The sequence below is a fragment of the Lepisma saccharinum genome, chromosome 21 (genome assembly GCF_977018435.1).
Source record: "Lepisma saccharinum chromosome 21, izLepSacc3.1, whole genome shotgun sequence".
In the NCBI taxonomy this organism is placed as follows: domain Eukaryota; kingdom Metazoa; phylum Arthropoda; class Insecta; order Zygentoma; family Lepismatidae; genus Lepisma; species Lepisma saccharinum.
Window position 1 is genome coordinate 27,977,766 of NC_139249.1, and position 25,059 is coordinate 28,002,824.

Here is a 25,059-nt window from a genome sequence, read left to right on the forward strand (position 1 = left end):
CAAATAATGAGGAATAAAAAATGCAAGACTCATCCAGCTTAACTTGCCTGGGTAATCACACACTTAAGTTTTTCCAAAAGTCAATGGACATTTACATCTTTCTACCCTTGATCCTCTTGCTGTTCATATGCCAGTAGTTTCCACCACTAAAGAACGAATGAAAGAGTGTACTTCAATGTTAAATGCAACGACGATGTGACATTCTCTGCATTCCGTTCACCAATAAAACTCAATATAACTCAAGTCAGTAACACTTACATGTTATTTATCCCCTGCCAGTCTTATTATCAATATGCCGAAAATTGCATACAACTTGAATGGAAGACTTGTTGAAACCAGTACGACACTCCTTACCTCCTCATGGACGTCACGGTCAGTCTGTTACCTCGATGATGCACTTTTTTCCAGGTTGTGCCTAATCGCAACATTTTCAGAGGTAACCTTACAACAACTGCTACTGCATGTGTTACATACTTCCCAAGGCTGCCCAAAACAGGTTAAATTTTGAGATTATGTTTTCACCCAAAACATTACATTTCCCCCCATATTGACACCATCACCTGATGCTCCTCCACCACACGCATCACTCACAAAATTGTCACAACTGACCCAACGGTCATGAAACTAACTCCTTACATACAAAATGTGTGTGTGTGTCGTTGCTGAATGCCCTAATTTTGCTTGAAGCAAACAAGCACACAAACTATTTTTCGAATTAGGATGCACTTAATTTTTGTAACCTTCTGCCGAACTTCTTTTTTTATTCCCCCCCCTTTTTTTTTCTTTCCGCAGCAAGCCTCGTTCAGCAAACAATGCCCGGAAGAGTAAGCTGATTCTGTTGTGTTTAAACTTTTTGCTTAAATTTAGAAACACATAGCGCAAGAAAAGTACAATTTTGAAGAATATACAAACAATGGCCAAAAGTGCACAGCGCTGCATCCTGCACAGATTAAATACGACAAAATTCTAAATTCTGGCACAAATAGAGATTTCTTAATTAAAACCCCCGGAACGAGGATAATATCTCTCGCACCACTTCTGTGCTCCTACCAGCACAACAAATGTGCACTCGCCTCTAGCATTAGCACTACTGCGACAAGGCCAATGACGGTTACGTCATAATCCGGACGGGACTTTTCAAACACACGTTTCTAAGTTGCTGATGTGTATTAAAAAAATAATAGCTCAAGAATTAATTGTCATTGAAAGATGAATTTTTAATGTTTTTTTTATTTTTTTTCTGGATGACGGCTTTTCGCAGAGGTGAAATTTACACAGTGTACCTCCCAATAATGAAAGTTTAGAAAGAAAAATAAAATATATTTTTTAAAAAATAAAAATGCATTCAGCATGCCCATTGGCCACCACAATAGACCAAATGAATGATACATTCATAATCGGCCCTATGCACCAAAATTGAGGAGATGCAGGACAAAAGAACACTCTTTGAGGATATGTAATACCCATTCCCCGATTAAAAAGGAAAAGAAGGAAATTATGCAACATTTTCGAAAGACGTAATTTCCAGGAAATTTTGAAAATTAGGGATTTCTCCCGAGAACACTTGTTCGTATGTAAAAGTGAATTATATCAGCAAGAAGTCATGGTTAATGAGTTAGTTATAGCCCATTTTATAAGATATATAATAATCCATCGCTCGACAGCCCTGGAAGGGCCTTGGCCTATCTCCCTCCCACAATCCTACCTAGAGGTGTGGAGATCTTCAACTGGTAATGGTGTGACATGGGGTCAGCATGTCGAATCCTCAGCCATTATAGGAAATTTCCGAGACCATTACGCTACTTACTCATAGCTCCCCAATTTCCTCACACAGAGACTGGTCCCAGGCAGACTTGAACCCATGCCGTCCCACAGTTGGGAGTCCAAAATACAGCACCTTAGACCGCACGGCCGCCGGAAACAAAGGAGTTTACAATTTCAGCTTGTTAGTAATAGTAACAGTGGATGTATTGTTTTGTAATTCAACTATGTCCTACCTTAGTTTGTATACAAATGAACAAAGAAACGACAGAACTGAAATATCATGTGTAGTTTTGAAGAAATGTCACGTTAATTGCTCCTACCTGGTGCTGGGAAGACAGTTATTTCAGCCACCCGGATAGGAGTTACATGCTGCGGGAAGACCTGCTCTCTCACCTGCTGAAGGTTAATGGTTGCAATTCAGGAAGAAGTGTCAATCAAGTAGGTAGGTGATATCAGGAAAATTGATCTCATATATTGTTTTTGCTATAGAATTGGCCAGAATCTCCCATCTGTGTAATTCTACTTTCAGAAAGAAGACACTCATGTGAAGACAACGTATGCGCAGAACCCGATGTCTATGCTGAAGTACGAGTATGACAGTGTGTTTTTTGTGTGCAGGAAACCGAATTCTGAAGAAAATAGTGACGAGAGTCCGAGTCAAACAGGTGGACGGTAATAGCACTGGTGTTATACTATGTCGCCAAATGACACATTAAATCCCTACTTGGGACATAGGTAAATATGCTGTGCTCCAGTTTTTTTTCTATGGACATTCATCTTTGCCATAACGATGACCACATTAAAGGAGAATCTCCGACATAACAACAGTGATAATGTTTTTATTCAATTCAAATGCTCTAAAAATAAGTAGTTTTTAAGAGCTATGACTGAACTGTAAAGGAATAGTGTGAATGAATGCTAAAACAATACTTGTACATACATGTATAATTATTAAAAGAGTTGACGCAGTTTTACAAGTCATCACATAACGAATAAACATTGGATGTCATCGTATTTTATCTCTTTTATCATTCCTGCTGTATGCCACTGGAAGAATCAGTAATAAAATACTCTGGAAAGATTGTGTTTTGTTTTTCCTAATGTGCTACACATAATAGTTTTGTCCATGGTAAGAACGTTAAATATTGAAAGAAATACAGTAAATATGTCTCTCTTTCTTTAGCAGATACACATGTCACATACGTTAACCTCTAAGGTGGAGTGGTTGGCACAGGGGTCCCTGATTCAAATTCCAGCCTGTGAGTGTCCATTTATCATATCAGCACTTATCCTCTCTTTGCGATTAGCGAAAAATGGCGGAAAAGTGAAGTAAGGTCAACCAAATCAATTTCATATACTAGTTCTTGTGTGCCCTATATATCGAAGCATAAATTTTTACTACTCCCATCTATGACAAAGTGTGAAACTATTGCCAGATAGAGCATGATACACAAATACACTTTTCTGATTGGCTACTCTTTTTTTGCCCACTCCACAGTAGCTCCAAGAATGGTTGATTGGTGTCCTCATGAACAACTAAAAAGTGAGAGTTGTTTTCATGTTTAATGTATGCAGCACTTTGACACTCATGTGAAATAGTAGCAGTCACTTTTGTTTAAATGAAACAAGTTTGCCATACACCTATTTTTGGCCAACTTTTGTGTTTAATTTACAGCAAAATGCTGTGACAAGAAGAGGTGCAACATATCCATTGACCAAATACAAATAACACCATTCCAAAATCAAATTGAGTTGAGTAGACAAGATGAATGAGGCTGTTCCCAGAGGTGTGATGGTTTTCCAGTTGTCAAGGACACTGTGATCCTTAGACTTGCATATTCATAATGCCCACTAAAGATTGAAACAATTTATTTTGAATATATGGTTTTCCTCTAACTCCTATACTACCATCATCATACGTGGTGAATGAATTGCTTACGATGTTTCAAGAATTTTTATAGCCACATCAATTTCTTACTTTGCTGTAAGAACGGAAGAATTTTGTTTTTGCATATACAATGATAGGAAGAAAAGAAGCAGCAGCTGGATGCAGCGAGGGCTGAGGCAGCCATGAAGAGAGAGAATGACAAGAAAGTGAAGGAGCTGGAAGCAAAAAAGGCCCGCTTACTTGAAGAAGCAGGGAAGGAGGCTGAGCTCCTTACTGAAGAGATTCAGAAACTTAAGAAGTGAGAAAGATGCTGCTGTGCTATGTGTACATAATGTGAATATGTTTAGACAGACTGCTTATTTGTAAATAGAAAATAGTGACGAATTGTGTATTGATGATAGCCTAGAGTGAACGAGTGCAACTATATAATCCCTGAACTTTGATAATTGCAGCTTAAGTGTAAGCATTATTTTAGCTAATCACATGTGAATACATTCATCTTCCAGGGTAGTCAGGGAAAATTTCTTGTCAACAGGCAAAGTCAGGGAATTTTACTCAGGGCTTTTGCTAGACACCCTGATTTATCTCATCGAGAACAGCATTTTGTTATCAAAACCAATGTGGAAGTTTGACTTTACATGACTGGAGATTTCGAAGTATCGAGTACATGCGAAAGTCTAAACAATGTTCTTGTTTCTCTTTTCCGCAACAATTGGCGACTGACTATAATCGCTCTAATCGTTAAACGCGACAATTGAGGTAATGTTGTATTACAGTTTTAAACACAGAATGGGTGAAAAAAAACAAAGAGAGAATTATTGCTTTTCTGTTCATTTTTCTGTTTTTATATAAGTATTTGTTTCAAGTTTTTCATATTTATTGCAATTAGCAATCTTACTAAACTTATTAGAAGTATACAAGCTGATAATTCAGGAAAACAATATTAACAAGAAAATCAAATACATTAACGTGATGCGCTTTTCATATTTTATTTTTAAAAAAAGCCATCTCTATCGTAATATGAATGACATTTTTTGTAGAAGTTAAATGTTTTCTTCACTATATTGGAAACTCAATCAAAAGTTAATGGATCCTCACCATTTAACGTTTCACAAAAATTAGCGATACCCTGTGAAATTTTGGGGACTACAACACTGATTTCATCAATTTTGAGCAGTGCAAAATGCATGCTTCCGATACATTTTTCAAGCAAAAAGATCTGATCATATTCTTCCATTCTTAAATAATAATCAGGTTCTTACCATGGCAAACAGAAGGAAGTTACACTATCTCTGTTTTATACGCCACATACTGACAGAAGGTAAACCGCAGTACCTGTTTGAGAAGATGCATTCCCGTAGGGAAATCTATCAGTATGTTACCCGTAAGCGGAACAACTTCGATTTACCCCATCACTCTACTACGGCCTACAAATCATCTTTCTCCTTTTTGGCTCCCAAAGCATGGAATGCATTGCCTGCAAATATCGCTAGTGTAAACAACCCATTGAATTTCAAAGGTAAAGTAAAAGATCTGCTGTTAATGGAACAATGGCAGAGTCCGGGCACATACTGAAGGTATCAAGTCATTCACTATATGGAATTGTATTATTATTACTATTGTCTGTTGTATTTCTAGTTGCACTTTTTTTTTGTATGCAACTAATTCCTATGTATTTTTTCTTTCTTCATTTTTTTGTATCTGTGTATTTTTTTTTTTTTACGATTAGCTTACTGCTCCATACGCAGTTTTTATCATCTCATATGTATTATCATATTGACAAGGGTTAGATGGCAGAGCAGCCCTTGGCTGAACCTCCCCCACTGAATAAAGAAAATGTATTATTATTATATCATAACTCATGGTCGCGATTAGACAAATGCGGCAGAAAAATGTCGTCAAAACCCTAATTCAATTAATCAAATCCACGTCGTGCTATCCTTCTAAGTAAGAATGAAGGCTACCTGAAGGATTATTTTTTCAGGGGGACAGAGTAAGATTTCACTGATAAGATAATTTAATTATTAATATTATTTTTCAAATTATAAAATTGATTGAAAATACGTTGCCGCTGTTGACAATTTCCGACTTGAATCCACTATTTAAATAGAAACTGGATTTGCCTTGCTTTCTTTTCATAAGCATCTATCACACAATTCTTTATCTTTTTGTACTTTTTCAAGATGCATAGATATCAAACAGACCACTTTATCTGCTCTCTATCATGGCACCTGTGATCCATGTTTATACGCGGTAAAAAAGGAATTCAAAACGACAGCATGTGAATTATCAAACTCAGATGCTGACTTGGGGAAATGATTTCTGACTTTTCGGGATCCCGATCAGTCGAGAAATTTCAGAGAACGAGGAAAGTGGTTAATTATTGGTAATATTTGCTCTTAATGTGTCAAGAATTTATTAAAATTAACTGATTTTATTCCAGAAGTGCAAAAATAATCACTTAAGAAGGGGGGTAGTGTGTAGAATTCAAGATTTTCACCGCGTCCATAAATTTCCAAAGTTTCACGTCCTGAATGACGAAATTATAAAAAATTCCCTTCTCAATCTCATCTCCACCTAAAATGTTCATCCTACACGCCCCTAGCTAGTTACAGCAATCAGGATGATTCTAATGACTGTGGTGGAAACATTCTTTCCTTATTTTGTTCGACATGGCAGCAATTGCTATAATTTACAGTGTGCAAACCACAGAAAACAGCATTATTTATAATTATAATAAAACATCATTACTCGAATTACATTGTCTTTTCTCAGATAATCTCGGGGAGGGCAAGTGCCCCTCTCCTTGCGGTCGGCCATGGTAAGAGGTAAGAATGCTGCACAGGTACAGGATAAAAATTACCGTTTTTGCGAAGATTTGTAACATCAAAGCCATACCTCAAGGAGAAACACGGTTCTAAAAGAAGTTGTTCATCTAGATGGCATCTAGCTGTGAAAGTTTGTCTCGTTCTTCGACACTTGTGTGTATTTGTATGTGCCAGTTGCGTACGGTGCTAGGTCAGGCATGGAACAGGTCACCTCACTTGCACCCCCCCCCCCCCATATATGTATAGGTATGTGTGTCCGTTAATATAAAGCACCATAACCTGTAAAATTCGACAATTATTGCAAATAAATCAAGTAACGAATATATACCTAGTCTTACCATAAATACTGTCACAAAGTTTTAAGTAAATTGACACAAAATGCTGAGAGATGTTGTAATATCCTAATAACATTACTGAAATAGATGCATGACAAATCAAAATCACAAATCATTATTCAAAATGGCCACGCTTAGCATACATTCCGTAAGTATTTGTGGCCACGCATCAATTGAATTATGCAACACATCGACTGGAAAATGAGCAACTGCCTTCTGAAGAGACCGCTTTAAACTTTCAATATTGGGATGTCTCTTCTTGCAAGCCATCTCCTGAAGCTTTGACCACAATTTGTAGTCCAAAGGGTATAGGTCTGGACTTGCAGAAGGCCAATCCGAAGTGGAAATTAAGTTTGGTACATTTGCCTCCAGCCACTGCTGTGTTGTTCGGGCCCCATATGTTGGGGCTGAATCCTGCTAGAAGCTCCAGTTCTGACCATGGAAGAGGGTGTTGTTGAGATTCTTGACTAGTCTCTCAAGCACTGTCTGCTGGTGCACTTTGGCTGATGTTTTTACCCCTTTTTCACAGAAATAGAGCGTGCTCTCATAGCAAATGTTCCAGACTTCATTTCCACTTCAGATTGGCCTTCTGCAAGTCCGGACCTATACCCTTTGGACTACAAATTGTGGTCCAAGCTTCAGGAGATGGCTTGGAGGAAGAGATATCCCAATATTGAAAGTTTAAAGCGGTCTCTTCAGAAGGCAGTTGCTCATTTTCCAGTCGATGTGTTGCATAATTCAATTGATGCGTGGCCACAAATACTTACGGAATGTGTGCTAAGCGTGGCCATTTTGAATAATGATTTGTGATTTTGATTTGTCATGCATCCATTTCAGTAATGTTATTAGGATATTACAACATCTCTCAGCATTTTGTGTCAATTTACTTAAAACTTTGTGACAGTATTTATGGTAAGACTAGGTATGATGCATATATTACATGTTGTTAGAAGTGACACATAGTAGACACATTTGTTTTACATATGGCCATAATAATAATAAAGTAAATATATGAATGTAAAGAAAACATTCAAAACAAAATACTTTGTTGATGAGCAACAAGCAAAAAAATAATGTAAAACTTATTGATCAGAGAAATGTTTTGTCGAACATACCTGTGTCATCTTTTTATTTGTAGATCAAGTCCATTATTCTTTCCTTTGTTAAGAACTTGACGATAACTGCATCGTAGAAGCCATGTGAATTCTCGAGATGATTCATTAAGTCTTTCTCTATCGAAATAAAGGACAAATTTGATAGTCTTGCTTCGCTTTGAAAATTTACGCTAGGAATACCCACTCTTTTTAAAGTGGAAAAGGACCGTTCAACACAAGCACTAGACGCGGGAATAGTCAAAATGAGGCAACACATTTTGAAAACTTCTGGAAACCCATCTTCACTCAGCTCAGTTTTTATCAAGAAAGTAGTTGCTTCCGACACACTTTTCCCACTGAAGTCTTCTATATTTTAGGATGCAATAAGCTCACTACGCAACCTGGAAAAATCAAAATGCTGGCCATGTCTCCTTTAAAGAATGGAATTCACTTTCAGGAAAACATTTTTTATGTTCGCTCCATTTGCTTGGGTCAACAAGTTCTAGAAACTGAAGTTTTCCCAGTTCTCGAAATCTTTCAGAGATTTATGTGCAATGTTGTCTACTATTTCCTTATAAAGCCTTACATAACTTGTTTTCACATCAAGATCGCTTGTTCTTCTTTTTGGTGGTATCTCCTCCCAAAACATGTTGAAATCTGCCCTCTTTCCATTAATAATACCTTTAAATTCAGATATTTTGTGCAAGCAGCAATTGATACAGGCCCGTAGCCGGGCAGGGGCCAGGGGGGGGGGGGGGGCTCAGCCCACCCTGGCACTGCCGCCAGCGCCCTTGACATTAGGTAAAACTATTTTGTATTCTAGTTTGTTTGAGGTGAAAAGTGAAAATGTAGACAGAATATATTATTTTCTTCACAACTTCGTTCGTTCATCTTGTTTATGATCAGAAGTCTAAGCAGCGGCAAATTTTTAGAAGATTCTCTAGACTTTTAGAAAGTTCTTTCATTAGGGAGCCTTCTTTATCTGTACCTTCCCTGCCCCTGTTGCAGCCTCTAGTTTGACAGAAATTTGTGACTTTGATGTCATTATCCACATTCATTCCGCATCTGCGCCAAATGTCAACAGATCCCAAGTTTTTTTTTTATTGCTTTCGCCTGGGGGTGGAATGTACGGTAGGCACTATGATTGAAGTGAATACTGTAACAGGTGATGCAAAAGTCATTATCCTATTTGAACTGACCTTTATTTTGAAATCTTGTTTATATCAGTAGTGTTTTGTCAGTTAAATAGAAGATACTCACGAAATTTATTGTTTGCAAAAATGAATAAGTATACCCCACAAGAACGTGAAAAAATAGTGACAATTTTGCGTGACACTTTTCCGGGCAGAGTAATATCCCACTTTGGTGATTTGACATGGCCGACCAGGTCCGACGATTTGACCGCTCCAAAATTTTTCCTTTGGGGATATTTGAAGTCATTGGTTTATGTGAATATGCCAGAGACGTTACAGCAACTAAAGGACAGTATTCAGCATGAAATTGAAAACATTTCCCCGCAGATTCTTTCCAACACCATGGAAATCGCAATAAAAAGAGCCCAAATTTTCATCAATTCGAATTGTGGTCATTTATTGGATGTTATCTTTAAAAATTGAGGACATAAAACTTACAAGTATCAATAAAAGTTTAACACACAAAAAACCTAATCAGGTGATGACTTTTGCACTACCTCGTAGATTTTAACATGTATGATACAAATATCTGGATCATCAAAAATAGTATGAAGTGTGAATTAAGGGATACATTAGCACTTCAAGAGATGTTTTAGAAGATGTAGAAAAAAACTGTAGTATGTGGATATTTCTAAATTTTAAATTAACTTAATGACCCCAACACACATAATACTATTAAACTTTTGAAAAATGGACTTGGTTTACAAAGCCCCCCCCCGATAATCCATGAGCCCCCCCTGGAGGTCAGTTCTAGCTACGGGCCTGAATTGATATCCATTGCTTTCTTTTGCAGAATCTCAAAGAGAGTGTCAGTGATAAAGAAGAGTTTATTGAAATTTTGTAAGAGAAATAAGAAATAGATATCTTGAAGTGAAGCCAGAAACCCCCGAGAAATAAGATATGTTTCAGTGTCCCATTCATCAGGATTGTCAATAATGTTTTGAAAGAAATTTTCCAATGATAATTGATGCTCGAAAACTGTTTGAACGATTCTAGAACTGAAATTCCATCTTGTGGGTGCAACTTTGGGAAGTCGTTTTTTTACTTCTCTATCTAAAGCATGCGATCTTTTCAAAGATTTTGAAAAAAATTCTGAGAACCCAGTTATTGTTTTGAAAAATATGTTACAGTCCTTGGAATTGTTTATTGCTTGCGAAAGAACCAGATTAAGTCTGTGCCCGAAACAATATACAAAGAGAGCATCTGGATAATTTTGTCTCACACGCGATTGCAAGCCGCTTAATTCTCCAGACATTACTGCAGCTCCGTCGTAAGTCTGGGCTACCAGTTTGTTTGGACGGATGTCGTATTTGAGAGACATTCAAACACATGTTCAGCTAAAGCCGCTGCAGACCTATCTCCACTCACATCCGTCAAGCCCAACACCTGCCTATTCTTTTTTACCTTTTCATTATGGATGACTACATCATGACGACGTTGCTCATCGAGTTGCGTATCAATTCTTGTGAATCCAAATGTTCTAATGCAGTAATGGCATGCAGATGGCTCTTGACTTTTTTCATGACGTCCGCTAGATTTGTGGAAATTATTAATGCCACAAAACCCCGTACCGTTCCAGACTCCCTTCTCACTAACAATCAAGGCCAACAATATAATTTACCGCTGGACGAACACCCGATATACAGAGCTATAATAGCTCGTTTGAAAATGCCTTGTGTGTGATTTCGTTTTAGTTTTTACTTCACATAGATCAGGTGTCGGTTTGCCTTTTAAAAGGACCGCTGTCTTTTCTGAAAAGTTCAATGAACTGAAAGCTTTCGCCTTCAGCTGGTCTATCACACAACACTCGCGACCCTTGCTTTCTTGTCCTACCGCTGCTCGCGTTGGAACTTCGGGGTTAGAGTTGACGAGCTGTTCCAAAGGTCCGGCCAGGAGTGAAAGCTTCTCCTCAACTGTTACTTTTGGAAACGTTGATTTCGCGAGAAAGAAGCGTTCTTATTATGTTAATACGTATGTAGCTAACAAAGGGGCCGACTCCATGGGGCTTGGGAGCCCCCCCTCCCAATGTTAACGATGTGGGGCAGAACCCCAAAACAATTTTGCTTTAGAGGATCTAATGTATTATTTTGCTTCTCTTGTAAAGTTTACTCAGAATTGTTCCACATGAACTTAACTTTAAATACACATTTGAAATGTTCTAGACCATCAATTTGGGGGGGCTGAGACCGCTAAATCAACTTCGGGGGGGGGCTGAGACCGCTAAACCATCAACTTTGGGGTGGGGGCTATGACCAGAGACAGCAAAACACATGACTTATTACTATATACTAAGTATGTAATTATGAGTATTGTTAAAATTTTTACTAAAAAGAGTTTCAAAAGACGATGTGCATGAACTAGGGTAGTGGATGAGACTTTTGGGCTACAAATGGCTCTAACATGACATTCAGAACGAGACCATTGATATATTAGGGAGATCTGTTTTGCGCTCCGTGGTAGCAGATATTAAAAGTGGGGAATATTTTGCTATTATGGTTGACGAAACTTGTGAATTATCCATTCGTGGACAGTATTAATATTCTGCATTAGAACTGTGAATAAAATTTTTGATATTGTTGAGGAATTCATGTGCTTTTACGTGATTCCGAACACTGAGATCAAAACTTAAAAAAGAGAGAGAGTGAGTCATTCATTAATTTCTTTCAGTGATCAGAGCCCCCCCCCCCCCCCAATAATTTTGACAAGTCGGTGCCCCTGGTAGCTAATTTGTAAGTGGTTGAAAAGGGCGACAAATAGGGAACAACCTGTGCCCTCTGTTGCATGAAGGGACCGCCACTGATGCGGACTCCTACATATTCTTTAACAATACAATTACGATTCCTTCGTGTCTTACACGGAAGTATCATCCCTGTGTTTGCATGTCTTTCAACACCTCTACCAGGTCTATATCTATATACATGTATATCGGCTGGTTTCACTTTACAGTGCGTGTTTACGTCATATTGCAGGAAGTATACCAGTAGTACACTTTTACGCACGCACGCGTGTGATTTCCGTGCTGAAGAGATAAGGCACCGAGCTTCTGTACACCGTTCGTCCTTCGTCTGAAATAGCAGCACATGCGTGGAGGACTAGCAACAATGTAAACAGCTATTCCGGTTGTTTTCTGATGAGACGCTAAAGATCGGACTTCGTTGTCAAGGTAAAATACACACGAACAGCGTGCCATTGGACAAATTACCTCTACTTTCGTCACATGTTTTCACACAGTGTTTGCGTGTACGTTTTAACGTAACGATTAGCAGCCATTGTGCTCGAGATCAATGTGAAAACTGAAAGCGATGTAAAGATAACTTATGCCCTCGTACAGTCACAGACACTGGGTTGTAACAGCTAAATTGACTTTCAGTGGGATCATTACATCCCAGAAGTGTCCGTGACTGCGGTGGCGTGCCCAAGGGGAGTTGGTGAATTTCATAACCTATAATTTGGCCCAGTATTTTTTTTAAAAAAAAAACAACAAAAAAAAAACATCTCCAAAGGCAGGAAAAGAAAGCAAAATGAGGGCTCACTATGGCTATATGATACAAACAACCAGGCACGTATCCAGGAATTCCTCTCGGGGGGGGCTCAACACCATTTTTTAAGGGGTATAGTAAGAACCTCACAACTGTGTGTTTAAGACAAGAGGTGGCAATTGGGTTCCAAAACGGGGGGGGGGGGGGTGCGGAGGGCGTTGCAAGGAAAGTTTACTTTCTCTTGGTAGCCAAGGCTTAATATTAAGAGGTCATAATGTTGAGGCAAAGAAAATAAAAAAATGGGGAGCAACTATCCCTTAAATCGTTGCCACTGTAAGGCTATCGTTTTAATCAGAACGTGAAATCTGAACATTTTATACCACTCGACTTCTCTGTTTCCATGCATTAATATTGTGTGCCGGAACCATCTCAGTATGTGGGTTTGTCCATTTCTTCTCATCAGGTATAAGAACATCTATGGTGTCTTTGAGTGTTTTTACGAAGCTGATACACATGCACGGGATGGACAATCCACTCGACGACAACACGAGATTCAAATTGTGGGCTGCGAACTGGACTGGACGCAGACAGCTCTCGAATATTTCTCTCTGATTCGAGCCTGAACACCACTAAAGTGTCTTGTCCACCCATGTTTGCAGCTCTTATAAAAGCCGAAACCCACCAAATTGTTCAGATTCAGGCCTTAGCACTCACAAGTGTTCAAAAATGCCTGTCACAGCTTCCGCTGTCTTGTCATGTATCGGCACGAAACAAAGGAAGTCTTCTCGAATACAGGTGGATTACGAAACAATTCATGCACAGTGAAAACCCTTCCGTTCCCAACACATCTAATGTTTCGTCTCCCAGTATGATCAAATGCTTACTCATTTATCTCCAGTGACGTGCCGAAGGGAGGTTTGGTGAGGTTATAACCCCATTTGACCCAGTATTCCTTTAAAAAAAAGAGGAACGTCAAAGACACGCCTCTCTTTATCTCGGACACATTTTTTAAAATCAACTCACCAGAAGTTTTTATCATCGTATTGGAGATTGAAGTAAGATGATTTCTTCCTGCAGATTTGGATATGATCCTTTAGGGTGCTGTCGTCTGCCTGCCTTCACACCTAACCTTAACAAGGCCTAATTTTTCATCCTTGTGACTTGGATTTTCAAGACTTAGGAAGGTTTCAGACCGAAGGGACACGCGATACATGTCGATTGGAATGGGCCAATCAACAGCAACGTTTCACACCGTAGCGACACAAACCTAACGTTCAGGCGACACGGTGTGAAATATCTCTTATTAGGCCACTGTCATTGTCACCTCGAAGTAGTAGCTCTTGTTGACCACAGAAAAAATTATCCTCAACCGGTGATAATGCTCCTCAGTTTTCTGTGCTTGTTCACTATACAGGCAACACCTTACGATTTGATATACACAGGACATGTATAATACTATGTCGACATTTTAACGAAAAATCGGTTGAAGTCAAGGATGGCTAGGTGGTTCGGTTGGTAGAGCCCTGATTTGGGTCCTGGTAGAGCCTGTAATTTCCGTCTAAAATGTTTACATATGCAACATCTTCTTGCTTTCTCTTCTCGGCATTCTTAAAATTTTCGGCTGTCTCTTTATGGTAGTTAAGTGTTTGAATTTGTTTCGAACCCAGTAGGCTTAAAGAAAAGTATTTTTTTTTATATCATGAAATTCTCGGACTGCATATACGAAATTTAGTTCTGGTAAAACTAAATCATCACTCAAAACTTTGCTTTTCAGTTGATTTATGCAGTTTATTTCTGTTTTAATAAACCATTCCAATATCCGGTACTGCTGAAATATTCACTTTAGAGAGAGACCTTTGATCTCTTCGGCCCTCGAACGGAACTAGCACTACACTGAGGCGCCGGAAGTTCTGCTGTCGTCAATGTCTTCATTTTCGAATCACTATATCTCATAAAGCAATCAGAGGACGCTGACTGATCTGATCACCAATCGACTGTATGAATTGTCACACTTACCTCTGAAATCTCATTAACCGATTCTTTGTACAGATCAACCGAAAAATTGAATCCGCGTATTTATATCCTCATTATATTCTAGAACGTTCCGCAGATAAAACGATTCGTTAATATCGCCAGTAGTTGACTCCTTCTCTCATTCAAGAACGTACCCTCTCCCGCCTTCCAGTGATTAGTTTCTCAAGTGCGCTGCGACAAAACCGAAAGCGTAAGAAAAGTGTACGTGCAATATTATCAACAACAGGGTTATAGAACATTCTCCGTCTTGTCTCGATAATTGTCTATCTCCTTAAATCATCGTCACATTATTTAAAAAGCCAAAAACCTGATTTTATCTAGTGTAAAATAAAAAAAATTCCTGGGGGGGGGGGCTCGAGCCACCTCAACCCCAGTTTTGATACGTGCTATTAACAATAACAGGGTTATAGAACATTCTCCATCTTGTCTCGATAATTATTTCTCCCAAATTATCATCACATTATTCAAGAAGCCAAAATCCTAATTTCATCTAGTGTAAACAGAAAAAATTCCTGAAGGGAAGCTCGAGCCTCCTGATTCCCACCTTGGATACGTGCTATTGACAATAATAGGGTTATAGAACACTCTCCGTTTTGTCTTGATAATTATTTCTCTCAGATTTATAAATTTATTATCTTCACATTATTCAAGACGCCAAAAATCTAATTTTATCTAGTGTAAATTGAAAAATTTCCTGAGGGAGGTGGGGGGGGGGCCTCGAGCCATTAACAATAACAGGGTATAAAACATGCTCTGTCTTGCCTCGATAATTATTTCTCTCCTTACATTATTTTCACATTATTTAAGAAGCCAATAACCTAATTTTACCTAACGTAAACTGAAAAAATTCCTGGGGAGAAGGTCGAGCCCCCTGTGCCCCATCTTGGATACGTTCTATTATCAATAACAGGGTTACGGAACATTCTCCGTCTTGCCTCGATAATTATTTCTCTCCTTAAATTATTGTCACATTATTTTATTTCACACCACAAGAAATCAAAAACCTCATTTTATCTAATGTAAACCTAAAACTTTCGGGGGGGGCTCGAGCCCCCTAAGCCCCCGCTCTGGATACGTGCCTGCAAACAACTTCAACTTCCAGTTACGGGTAATCAAATGGAAGTTTCGAATTTTCCTAACACAAGCAAAATCATCAACCTGTCTTGGAGCTGGTGTATTTTTCTACACTATTGGAAGTGGAAATAAAATAATACTCTCATAAGCGTAATGCTAAGTTTTACCCCCCTCCTACAACCATCCAGGGCCTACCCAGGGGAGGGGACATGGCCCCCCTCCAACTATGAATTTTTTAAATGTGAACTTATTAAAAGCTACGAAAATAACATCGACCATTTCTCAAATTTGTAAAAAATTACGACTTTCTCCTTTCATAAATAGTGGGTGGGTTGTGGAGAGAGGCAGGTCCCAGAAGTCTCCAGTCCGCAATATTGGGGTAGTTCTAGTTTTATAACCATTGACGCAAGGCTAGCAGACGTCCCGAATTAGTCGGGACAGTCCATTACTTTTAATCCCTGTCCCGACTTTTTTCGAAGCAGTCGTGGTGCGAAAATGTATTTTTTTTTTTGTTAACTCACATTTAGACATATTTTTTTATTATTTCCTAAATACAATCTTTGTAAGCGACTGTATTGTGTTGATGATTGTTGTATCGGAGGGTGGGGGTATATTGGTGAGTCGATTTTTTCCCGTTACTTTGGAGTTGAGTTACAATAATATTGCAATTCTATAATTGTATGTTTATCTCTAGCTGTAATATTACCATAGCATTGACGGTCACATCTAATACTCCAACAGCATCTCTCTGCCCACCGTAGTGTAGCGGTTAGCACAGCACGCCACGACGCCAAGGGTCCTGAGTTCGAATCCCGTCATGGGTATTTTTTGTCAGTGCGTTCCTTCATCAATTTCTTCTCATCCTCATCGTCGCGATTAGACGAACGTGGCAGAAAAGCGACGTAAAAGAACCTAATTCAATCAACCACACAACATTTCGGATCTGGTCCCTCGGTGAAAAAAAATCCTGGGTGGAGGCCTGATTCAGCGCACAGACCTCTCTTCCTCCAGCTCGCCACTGGGGGAGGAGCAGTTTCGGGTTCTTGCGACTGGCTGGACACGTAAACCAGGGGTGCCCGGAGGGGGGGATTATGGCGCAGGCTGCGCCATCGAGATTTTGGGGGGGATTTTTCCCCTTCAAATAATTTAAAATTCAACATTCATATATTTTTCCAAAATATATGTGAAAATTTTACACCTTAAATGCACCATATTTAATCCATTAGATGAAGAAAAGAAAGTGTTTAAGGGCATTATCGAAGGGGGGATGGGGAGAAATATCCAACTCTCATATATTAGGCCTTAATTGACACATTGGTTCTGGGGATGTCTGAATTAAACGTTGGTGGTGGGGCAGTATCCAACTCTAGGTCTTAGATTATGGCGGGTATTTTAGTTAGGGGGGGATTGAGCATTAAATTGAGGGAGGTATCCAATTCTTGTGCATTACTATTGTCTTAGACTGGTGCGGAATATCTGGTGTGGGGACAGAATTATTTTTTTTTTGGAAGAGACAATATCCACTCTTCAATATCAATAGTAAGTCTAAAATTGGCATGGAAATTTTGGTGGTAGGATTGAGTACTAAATTTAAAGGGGGAGATATGAAGCTCTTGATAAAGTGTTAAATCTTAGATTGTCAAGGGATTTCTGTAGTGAAGAGAGAGTTCGAACATTAAATTTGAAGACTGTATTTAGCGATATGGTATCCACACGTTTTCGACCCCGAAAGTGCCAAAAGAGAAGCTGCAAAATACTAAATATCTCGGGATCCTAAGGAAGTATTGACACTCCATTAAATTAATGTTCTTAAAAGCCTGCAAAGAAATAGATGTAAAAATTTTCCTGTTCGCAATATTGTGTTACGATAATGCATGTTTGGCTCTTTACTAAGGTCAATGTGAAGTTTTATACTATAGCTGCATTACAAGACATAAGCGATATTCTCCATATTCATTAATAACATCACTTCTTAAAATATAATGCTTGGTGTTGGTATACTGCTTAATTTAAAGCAGGTGCTTCATTTGTAACAAAAGCTAAGAAAAAAGTTACTTCCAGTAGACACGCTTTCGTAATTAAATGCTTTGTAGGAATTAGTAGGATAGAGTTTGAGGGCGCGAATGATATGATTTGGGGGGGGGGGGCGGATGACATAATTTTGGTGGCACCCCTGATGTAAACTGTTACTTATTATTTTTTTTCTAAACCATCTCTCTTTCCAAGTGGAGCCCCTTGTAGAACCCCCCTCCCCTTCAAATCCGGTCCTGATTCGATGTACAATTTTCTTTAGTTTTAGGTTTGTTTATTTACATGTAGACTCTTGCGGCCACCAGCCGTTCATTCACAATTTAAAACATCACAATGAATGCTTTGTTTGCTCAGAAGATGACATAACGTAAGGCGCTTCCGAACTTTCACGATCCTCGTGAAAGTCGTTGGCACAGGTGCACCCATTGTCAGAAGGTCAAGACGCGTTTCCTGCAACTTCCCTCTTCCTTTCCCGTAAACCGAAGAAGGGATTCCTCCTTTTGCCAGTGTGACGTCACTCACTCCTTCAGGCATTACAAAGACATGACAACGTCGAGAAGGTAACGGTGAAGTTTGACCGCGAGCTCTGGAGCTTGACGTATGGTCAGTGTTTCCATCTCAAAACTGCAGAAGTCTCCAGGGAAGAAATTAAAGTGTTATTCGAACCGCTTAAATGGAACCCCATCTGGAATACCCCACAACGTTGCGGCTCGTGATAAAAATATTTAGCGATTCTGCCAACGGTAAAAATATGAATTATAAACAGGGTGGTATATGACGGGGCATTGAGAGGAAGTTCCAACTAGATACAACTCCCCCTACTGGTCTTATCTTCCAGTATGTTAGATCGTATTGTATATTGTATATATGAACCAGAGCGAATGTTGAAATTTTTCCCCAATATAACAATCCGATGGTTCGAAGAAATCAGTTGACATTTCCCCATTCACTGTCAATTTATGATTGATTGATTTGATGTTTTAAGTCCACTTTATGCACATTAAGGCTAATCGGGACTGGACCTACAGTTTAAAGTGGAATCCGTACCACTATGTTCCCCCACCGGGTATCGAACCCGGGACCCCTTGATTACAAGGCGACGACGCTATCACTGCGGCATCGGGGAGGTCCTTATATAATGAACAGTAAAATGACATTTTTAGCTATCCTTCGTGATATAGAAGTTACCGTTTCTACGAAGCCATAATTCCTGGGTTCGAATGAATAATTTGCTGCGCACTTGTTCTCATCTACATATTTCATGGGTTCATGATTCATTACGACCAAACTTAGAGAGTTTTAAACGTGGTATGTAAATAGTCAACATACAATAACCTTAAATAAGTTTTAATGTATGTGTATTTTTGTTGCTTGGTGTCCCCAGTGTGAGAATTAAGCTTTTTGCTTTTTTTTGGGGGGGGGTGCTTACTCAGTGTCGTGATTTCATTTCCGCTTTTATTATTATTATTATTATTATTATTTAAGGCACGCAAATTTGTATATGTTACCAACAGGCCCGTTGCCAGGAATTCTTTGTAGGGGGGGGGGCGAAGTCAATCCTAGAGGGGGCAAATTTTTAATTTATTGTGTCGCATTGGCAGATATAACAGGGTACACAGAAGCACTTGCCCCCTCCCCCAAACGAGATAAGTAACAGAAAAGGAATGATATCTTGAAACTGCAAAGAACAAAAGAACTTCGAGCAACATCAAATAGCAATATTTCGATAATGACCTTTCCAGATTGCCAAAGAATATGAAGTTTAACATAAATACTCAGGTAGGCTAATAGGGACTGTATCTACTTGATATTTATAGGTCGATAATGTTAATAGATGATTAATATGCACCAACAACTTTGGGCCTCCCTGCAGAACTGATTAAGGGAGCCCTTTATAAATGATGCTTCATAATGATTTCCTCTTGTTTCCAGTATGCAAGATTCTTACGTACAAAGGAATCTAACGAGAATCCAACAACACCATTGTGTTATGTTATGCAAGATAAATAGAATTAATTAAATAATAATGGTTACATATCACCTACATTTTGATGAATTGTGTAAAAATTTGTAGCTAATACATTTTTTTTTGTACTTGCTAAAACATTAAAACATGGGTCCCTTATTCCATTACGGACTCTATTTCTTTCAAAGGGAGATTCTTGCATCACTACAGACAACGTTTGCCTATTGGTTACGTTAACCATTTTGCAAAATATTGTGTGAATTGTGTTATATTATAGTTGAAATACATTTTTTGACACCTGACAAACAAATAGGAATCCCCTGATTGATCAATGACTTCTTGGATTACAGTGTCATCATTAATATTTCATATTAAGTTTCATAGAAAGAAATTGTTTTAATAGGGTGCAATAATTTCACGGGGCACTATGGCATTCTCTTTAACATTTCTTTTTTTCATATAGATCGTTTGGCTCCCAGGGCCGACTCCCGGCGCCCCATAGCTATGGCTCTGAACCTGGACTATAAGAAGAGCAGAGATTGCGAGCGAAGCGAGCAAGCAAATTTTACGAAATGTTTTTTTTTATTTGTATAAAATTTGAAATCGAGGGGGGGCAATTGCCCCTCTGTGCCCCTTGCAAGTGCCCTTGGGAGTATGGTAGAAAAAAGCAAGGAACACGTAAAAACTAATTCCATCATGAGTATCCAATTAATTGTCCTGCTATTCTTAGATTCTGCTAGTCTTGTTTTTTTACTTAAATGTTTGCTTCCACTAGAATGGATTTCTGTCCATGGTCAAGGGGAGGGGACAATGCCCCCTGCCCCCTGTAGTTGCGGCACTGTTTATGAGTGTCTCTTCATCTATTTCACGTCATCCTTCATTGTTGCGATCAGCTAGAAGTGGCAGAAAAGCAACGCAAAGTAAAAAAAATATATATCCACTCCCTCTCTCTACCACACCATTACCAAAAGATAGACTTGGGAAACAAAAATTTAAGCAATTCAAAGTTCATAGCAACACATCCAAGAAAAACATCCAAACACATTAGGCACCTTTAATACAATACTACTCAAAATGTCATAACTGTTCTAGATAATGAAAATTGTGAAATCATTTCCCGAAGTCTAATCTGGAAAGAGGGGCCCCAATCCTGATACGACATTATACGGAATCCCATACACCCTAATAAATCACAAAATCAATAAGTGTATTTGTAATGTTGCTAGAGTAACACATGATATAATTGTAAAGATTAGTGTAAATTCCAGGTAGGAATGTGCTTTTGTATTTTTCACAGAGGGGGCAGAGCAGGCTCTCAGGGGGGCAGTTGCCCCCCCTGCCCCCCTCTAGCTACGGGCCTGGTTACCAATCAGCTAACTCTACTATTGCCTTCAGTACTAAGTACCTAGGACATTAAATCTTATGATAACATTTACACGTAATTTATAAATACGTAGTATTTTTACTTTCTAAGAAAACCCAAATCTATGCACAAAAACAGCTATTAAACTAGAGTCGACGAGCCATATGAAAGCGGCTGACCTTGACAAGTCCGCGCAGAGAGAGAGGGAGATACATTTCCGCTGTTGCCACCTACTCACTGTTCGAGTTTCTCTCCATTCTTTCAAAATAAAAAAACAATGGCTTACATTCGAACAATTGTAAATTGCCGCTGCACGGCTATTATTGCAACAATCGATACCAATCCTGCACGAGTATTACCAGAAAGATTTAGACAATCATATTGTGCTGTAAATTAAATGTGTAGAATCTTGAAAGTAAGTGAAAGAAATTAAATATTTTATTGACCATTATTATATAGAGACAAAGTTCTCTTGCGAGCCGATTTTTATTAAATTAGATTTGAAATAACTTCCAGTGAGAAAGTTACAAAGAAAACTCTAAATATTAAGTTCGTATAATATTTACAGCGATATGTTATTTGGTTACTGAGAAAACGAGAGAAGAACTTGATTCATTCTTTCGCGGCGCGGCAAAGGCAACTTCGTTTGCCGCAGATATCATGCGCCAGTCTTGTGCCACTCGCAATAACAAAACAACTGTCTGGCATGCATAACATGAACTGAAAATAAAAATAAAATGCCATTTACTTACATAACGCTCATTCCGTACTGCTGTCAACCTCGTCACTTGATTCAAGTTCTTCGGAATCCGTGTCTTGCAAATTTAATTACCTTCACGATGACATCATCTCTGACTATTTCACGCTGGAAGTCATCTTCTTGTATTTTTTCTGCGTGAGCCACACAATCTGCCCACTCGGAAACACCTATTCTGTCTATTGCTTCGTGAGTCAGTTTCTGTACGTCGGCAATTTTGAAAGTCTTGTTCTTGTCAGCTACGTACCCCTTCACCTGGGCCAAAATCATTTCAATCGGGTTGTACTGACAATGATAAGGTGGGAGACGAACAACTCTGTGACCATATTCTCTTGCTATTATATCGATTTCGTAACTTTTGTGAGTTGGTGTATGATGTTTCACCAACTGCAACAATTCTGCTCGGGTTTGCGTGCTTGTGTGGGGAATGCTCTTGTTACAGAGCCATGCCATAATATCCGCCTTCCTTGTGTTCGAACAAGGCGTTTTATCCACTTGAAAGGAATGTATGCTCGCGTTGTCCATTACAATCACGGATTCGGGAGCGAGAAACGGCAAGAACTGCTCGCAAAACCACTTTCGAAACACGGCAGACGTCATTTCTGAATGATAGTCAGTACTGTTTGTTTTGGAGCGGAAAACCAATTTACTTTGGGGCACAAAGCCTGTAGCAGCTGAACCAGCATGGCACACTTTAAGACGAGCACCTTTTCCTAATGGCACCTTTAACCCACCACAACCATCACTCATTCTCCAGCAGCTCGTCTTCGTGTGATTCTGGTTGACCCAGGTTTCATCTAAATACTATATATTTGCAGTACCAGCTTTCCTGATTTCGTGCATGGTTCTGAGGAAGATCACTCTCGCAGCTACAACATCACCCCTCTCCATTAAAAATTTCTTCCCGTCGTTACCTTTCCTATATCTGAACCCCATGTTCTTCAAAATTTTTAACACTGACCACGTACTGCCTGCAAACCCGATAGCTTCCTTCAATTTAGCCCTAAGTTTCACTGCCGTAGGAAATTCGCCATTTGCGTACATATCAAATATAATATTACGCAATACCCCTTTATCAAAATCGTCCAAGTGCGTAACATTCTTTCGCCGATTACGACGTTTGCCAGGCGAGCGAAAAGAAACCGACTCTGTATCGCCGATCGACGAACTGGCTTCCTTCGCAATCGTCTGAACTGTACGCAGACCTATCCCACATGCAGCCGCTGTACGCTCCTCTCTCTCCTTTTCCTCTCTCTCTACGACATTTGGCAACACTGCTCCCTGACGAACACGAGGCACTGTCTGCACTGCGAGATTCACTTTGGATGAACTGATACACTTTGTACACCATATCTCGCGCTTGTTTGTGTAGAATACGACGCTTAGGTGTTTCTGTAGCCATCTTGCACACGTATATTGACAAATTTTTGTGATCACACTGAAGAAACACGAACAGTCACAACGAAAACCAAACCGATTCTTGCCGCTCGTAAAACAAAAGAACGACATCGCGCGTTTTGCACGGCAGACTCCACCACCTCCTTTTGCTACTGCGCATCGAGGCTTGTTCAAGGTCAGCCGCTTTCATATGGCTCGTCGACTCTAGTAACACCGAACAAACTTGACCAAATATCTAGCGATTCAACTCAATGACGGCGTGCGGTGAGAAATGTATACGTACCTCCAACGAATAAAGCTGACGAAATCAGCTCTTGCCATGGCGGTAGGCTTTCGTAGTTTATTTTAAAATCGTGATTACTCTGGGAGCTTTTTGTAAATCCACTGCATCCAAAGATAATGAACAAATAAACAATGAGCTATTTAAAAATAAGTAGGATGCAATTGTTTTGTTTCAGTGGTGTTTGTTCTGAGCGTCCCTCTTCTGCCACTTTTGGCTAATCGCGAACCCTAGAACTTCGTTGACTAGCCACCGAGTTGGCTACATAATTGTTCGAATATTAAAGAAATACCAAAACGTACAACACTGAAATATATGGGTACTTGAACCCTAACAATGAATCAGAGTTTAATCATCACATAAAATTATGGGAATAAGATTAATTTTTAACTTAATGGCCACTTTCTTATTAAAATCGAAGTGTTTAAACCTTATTACTTATTGTTTTAACTACTTCATTCTTTATGTAATAATTCAATTCAATGTCTTAGATACGAACAGGGTGGTATTTGACAGGAAAATAAGAGGAAACTGAATGCATAATTGTAATATTGTCCTCATTAGGTCAAAATGTAGGGACCCCAAAAACATGACACGCGCCTGGGCCTCAAACGCTGCCCCCCACAGGAAATTTTTCAAACACTGTACTATATATATAAACATAATTTCATTACTTCTACTATCGTAATTAAAATTATATAGAATAAACTACCCTACTCCACCGATTACAATGTAGTTCTACATTAATCAGGTCAACAAAAATAGGCTAATTCTACTGTAAGCAGGCCTATTGACTATTATTAAATTAAAAGCAAATGAATTTATGAATATAAATGTATCTTTCATAATGCATGTAATAAATCATGAAAACGGCAATGAAATGTGGAGAATTTAGAAAACGTAATTTGGTAGCAGGATTATAATGAAGAACTGATTTCCTAGTACTTGGTTGTAGCTACTTTCTCGCTAGAAAATCATAGAGGTAAAGTGTTGTCCCTGAATTGCTTGAGTGCTTATACAGCCGTTATCCAGCTTTCACATAACGGTACTGATGTCAGTACACAGTTCAAAAGATCTTAGTTGGTATCACTGTTTGGTTCCTTCTGTTTTGGACCCCCGTCGAATTTCCGCCTCGTTATCTGTGTCTGTGACAGAGGTGAGAGCACTCCGTGTGCTGTAGAAGCTAGGAAGAAGCGCCAACGTATGACAAACGTTTCCGCAAAAGCTTTTCCAGAGAAGGCACGATAAAATTATCTGAGCGGCGGCTTAAGACAAATCGCTTACGCTCGTTGCAGGGCCTACAAGAAATCGCATGGCCGAGTTGTTTTACTTTGGGGAGCTGAAGAAATAACCCGCGTGTGTTTAGAGCCGTGTGTAGTGTTGATAAAAGTGATGCCGTTGAACAGAGTGTCTGTTTTTGTTATTTTTGCTGTGTTGTGGTCAAATTCAGGGACTTTGGCTTCCAACGATGGTAAGTTGATATACTTTCATTCATGTTCACTAAAAGTTGGTTAACTTTTCGCAGGCAACAGGTGGACAAGATACGTGTAAAGTGAAAGGTGCCTGCCTGCCTTA

The 25,059-nt window shown here is 39.1% G+C and overlaps 2 protein-coding genes across 4 annotated transcripts in view; one reads left to right on the plus strand and one right to left on the minus strand.

Annotated features, from left to right (window-relative positions):
* Nucleotides 1-2,843, plus strand: part of LOC146004493 (carnosine N-methyltransferase) — a 55,008-nt gene extending 52,165 nt beyond the window's left edge. For 2 of the 3 annotated variants that reach the window (XM_083143356.1, XM_083143355.1), the window contains exon 8: nucleotides 2,294-2,843. In XM_083143356.1, coding sequence (XP_082999482.1) covers nucleotides 2,294-2,440 — 147 coding nt within the window. In that variant the 3' untranslated portion in view covers nucleotides 2,441-2,843. The remainder of the gene's footprint in view (nucleotides 1-2,293) is intronic. The other variant, XR_014443932.1, reaches the window with a different exon arrangement.
* Nucleotides 2,844-21,842: 18,999 nt separating this feature from the next.
* On the minus strand, nucleotides 21,843-22,556 carry LOC146004120 (uncharacterized). Its single transcript, XM_083142785.1, has one exon. The coding sequence runs from the start codon at nucleotides 22,554-22,556 to the stop codon at nucleotides 21,843-21,845; it is 714 nt and encodes a 237-aa protein (XP_082998911.1).
* Between the last annotated feature and the right edge of the window lie 2,503 nt (nucleotides 22,557-25,059).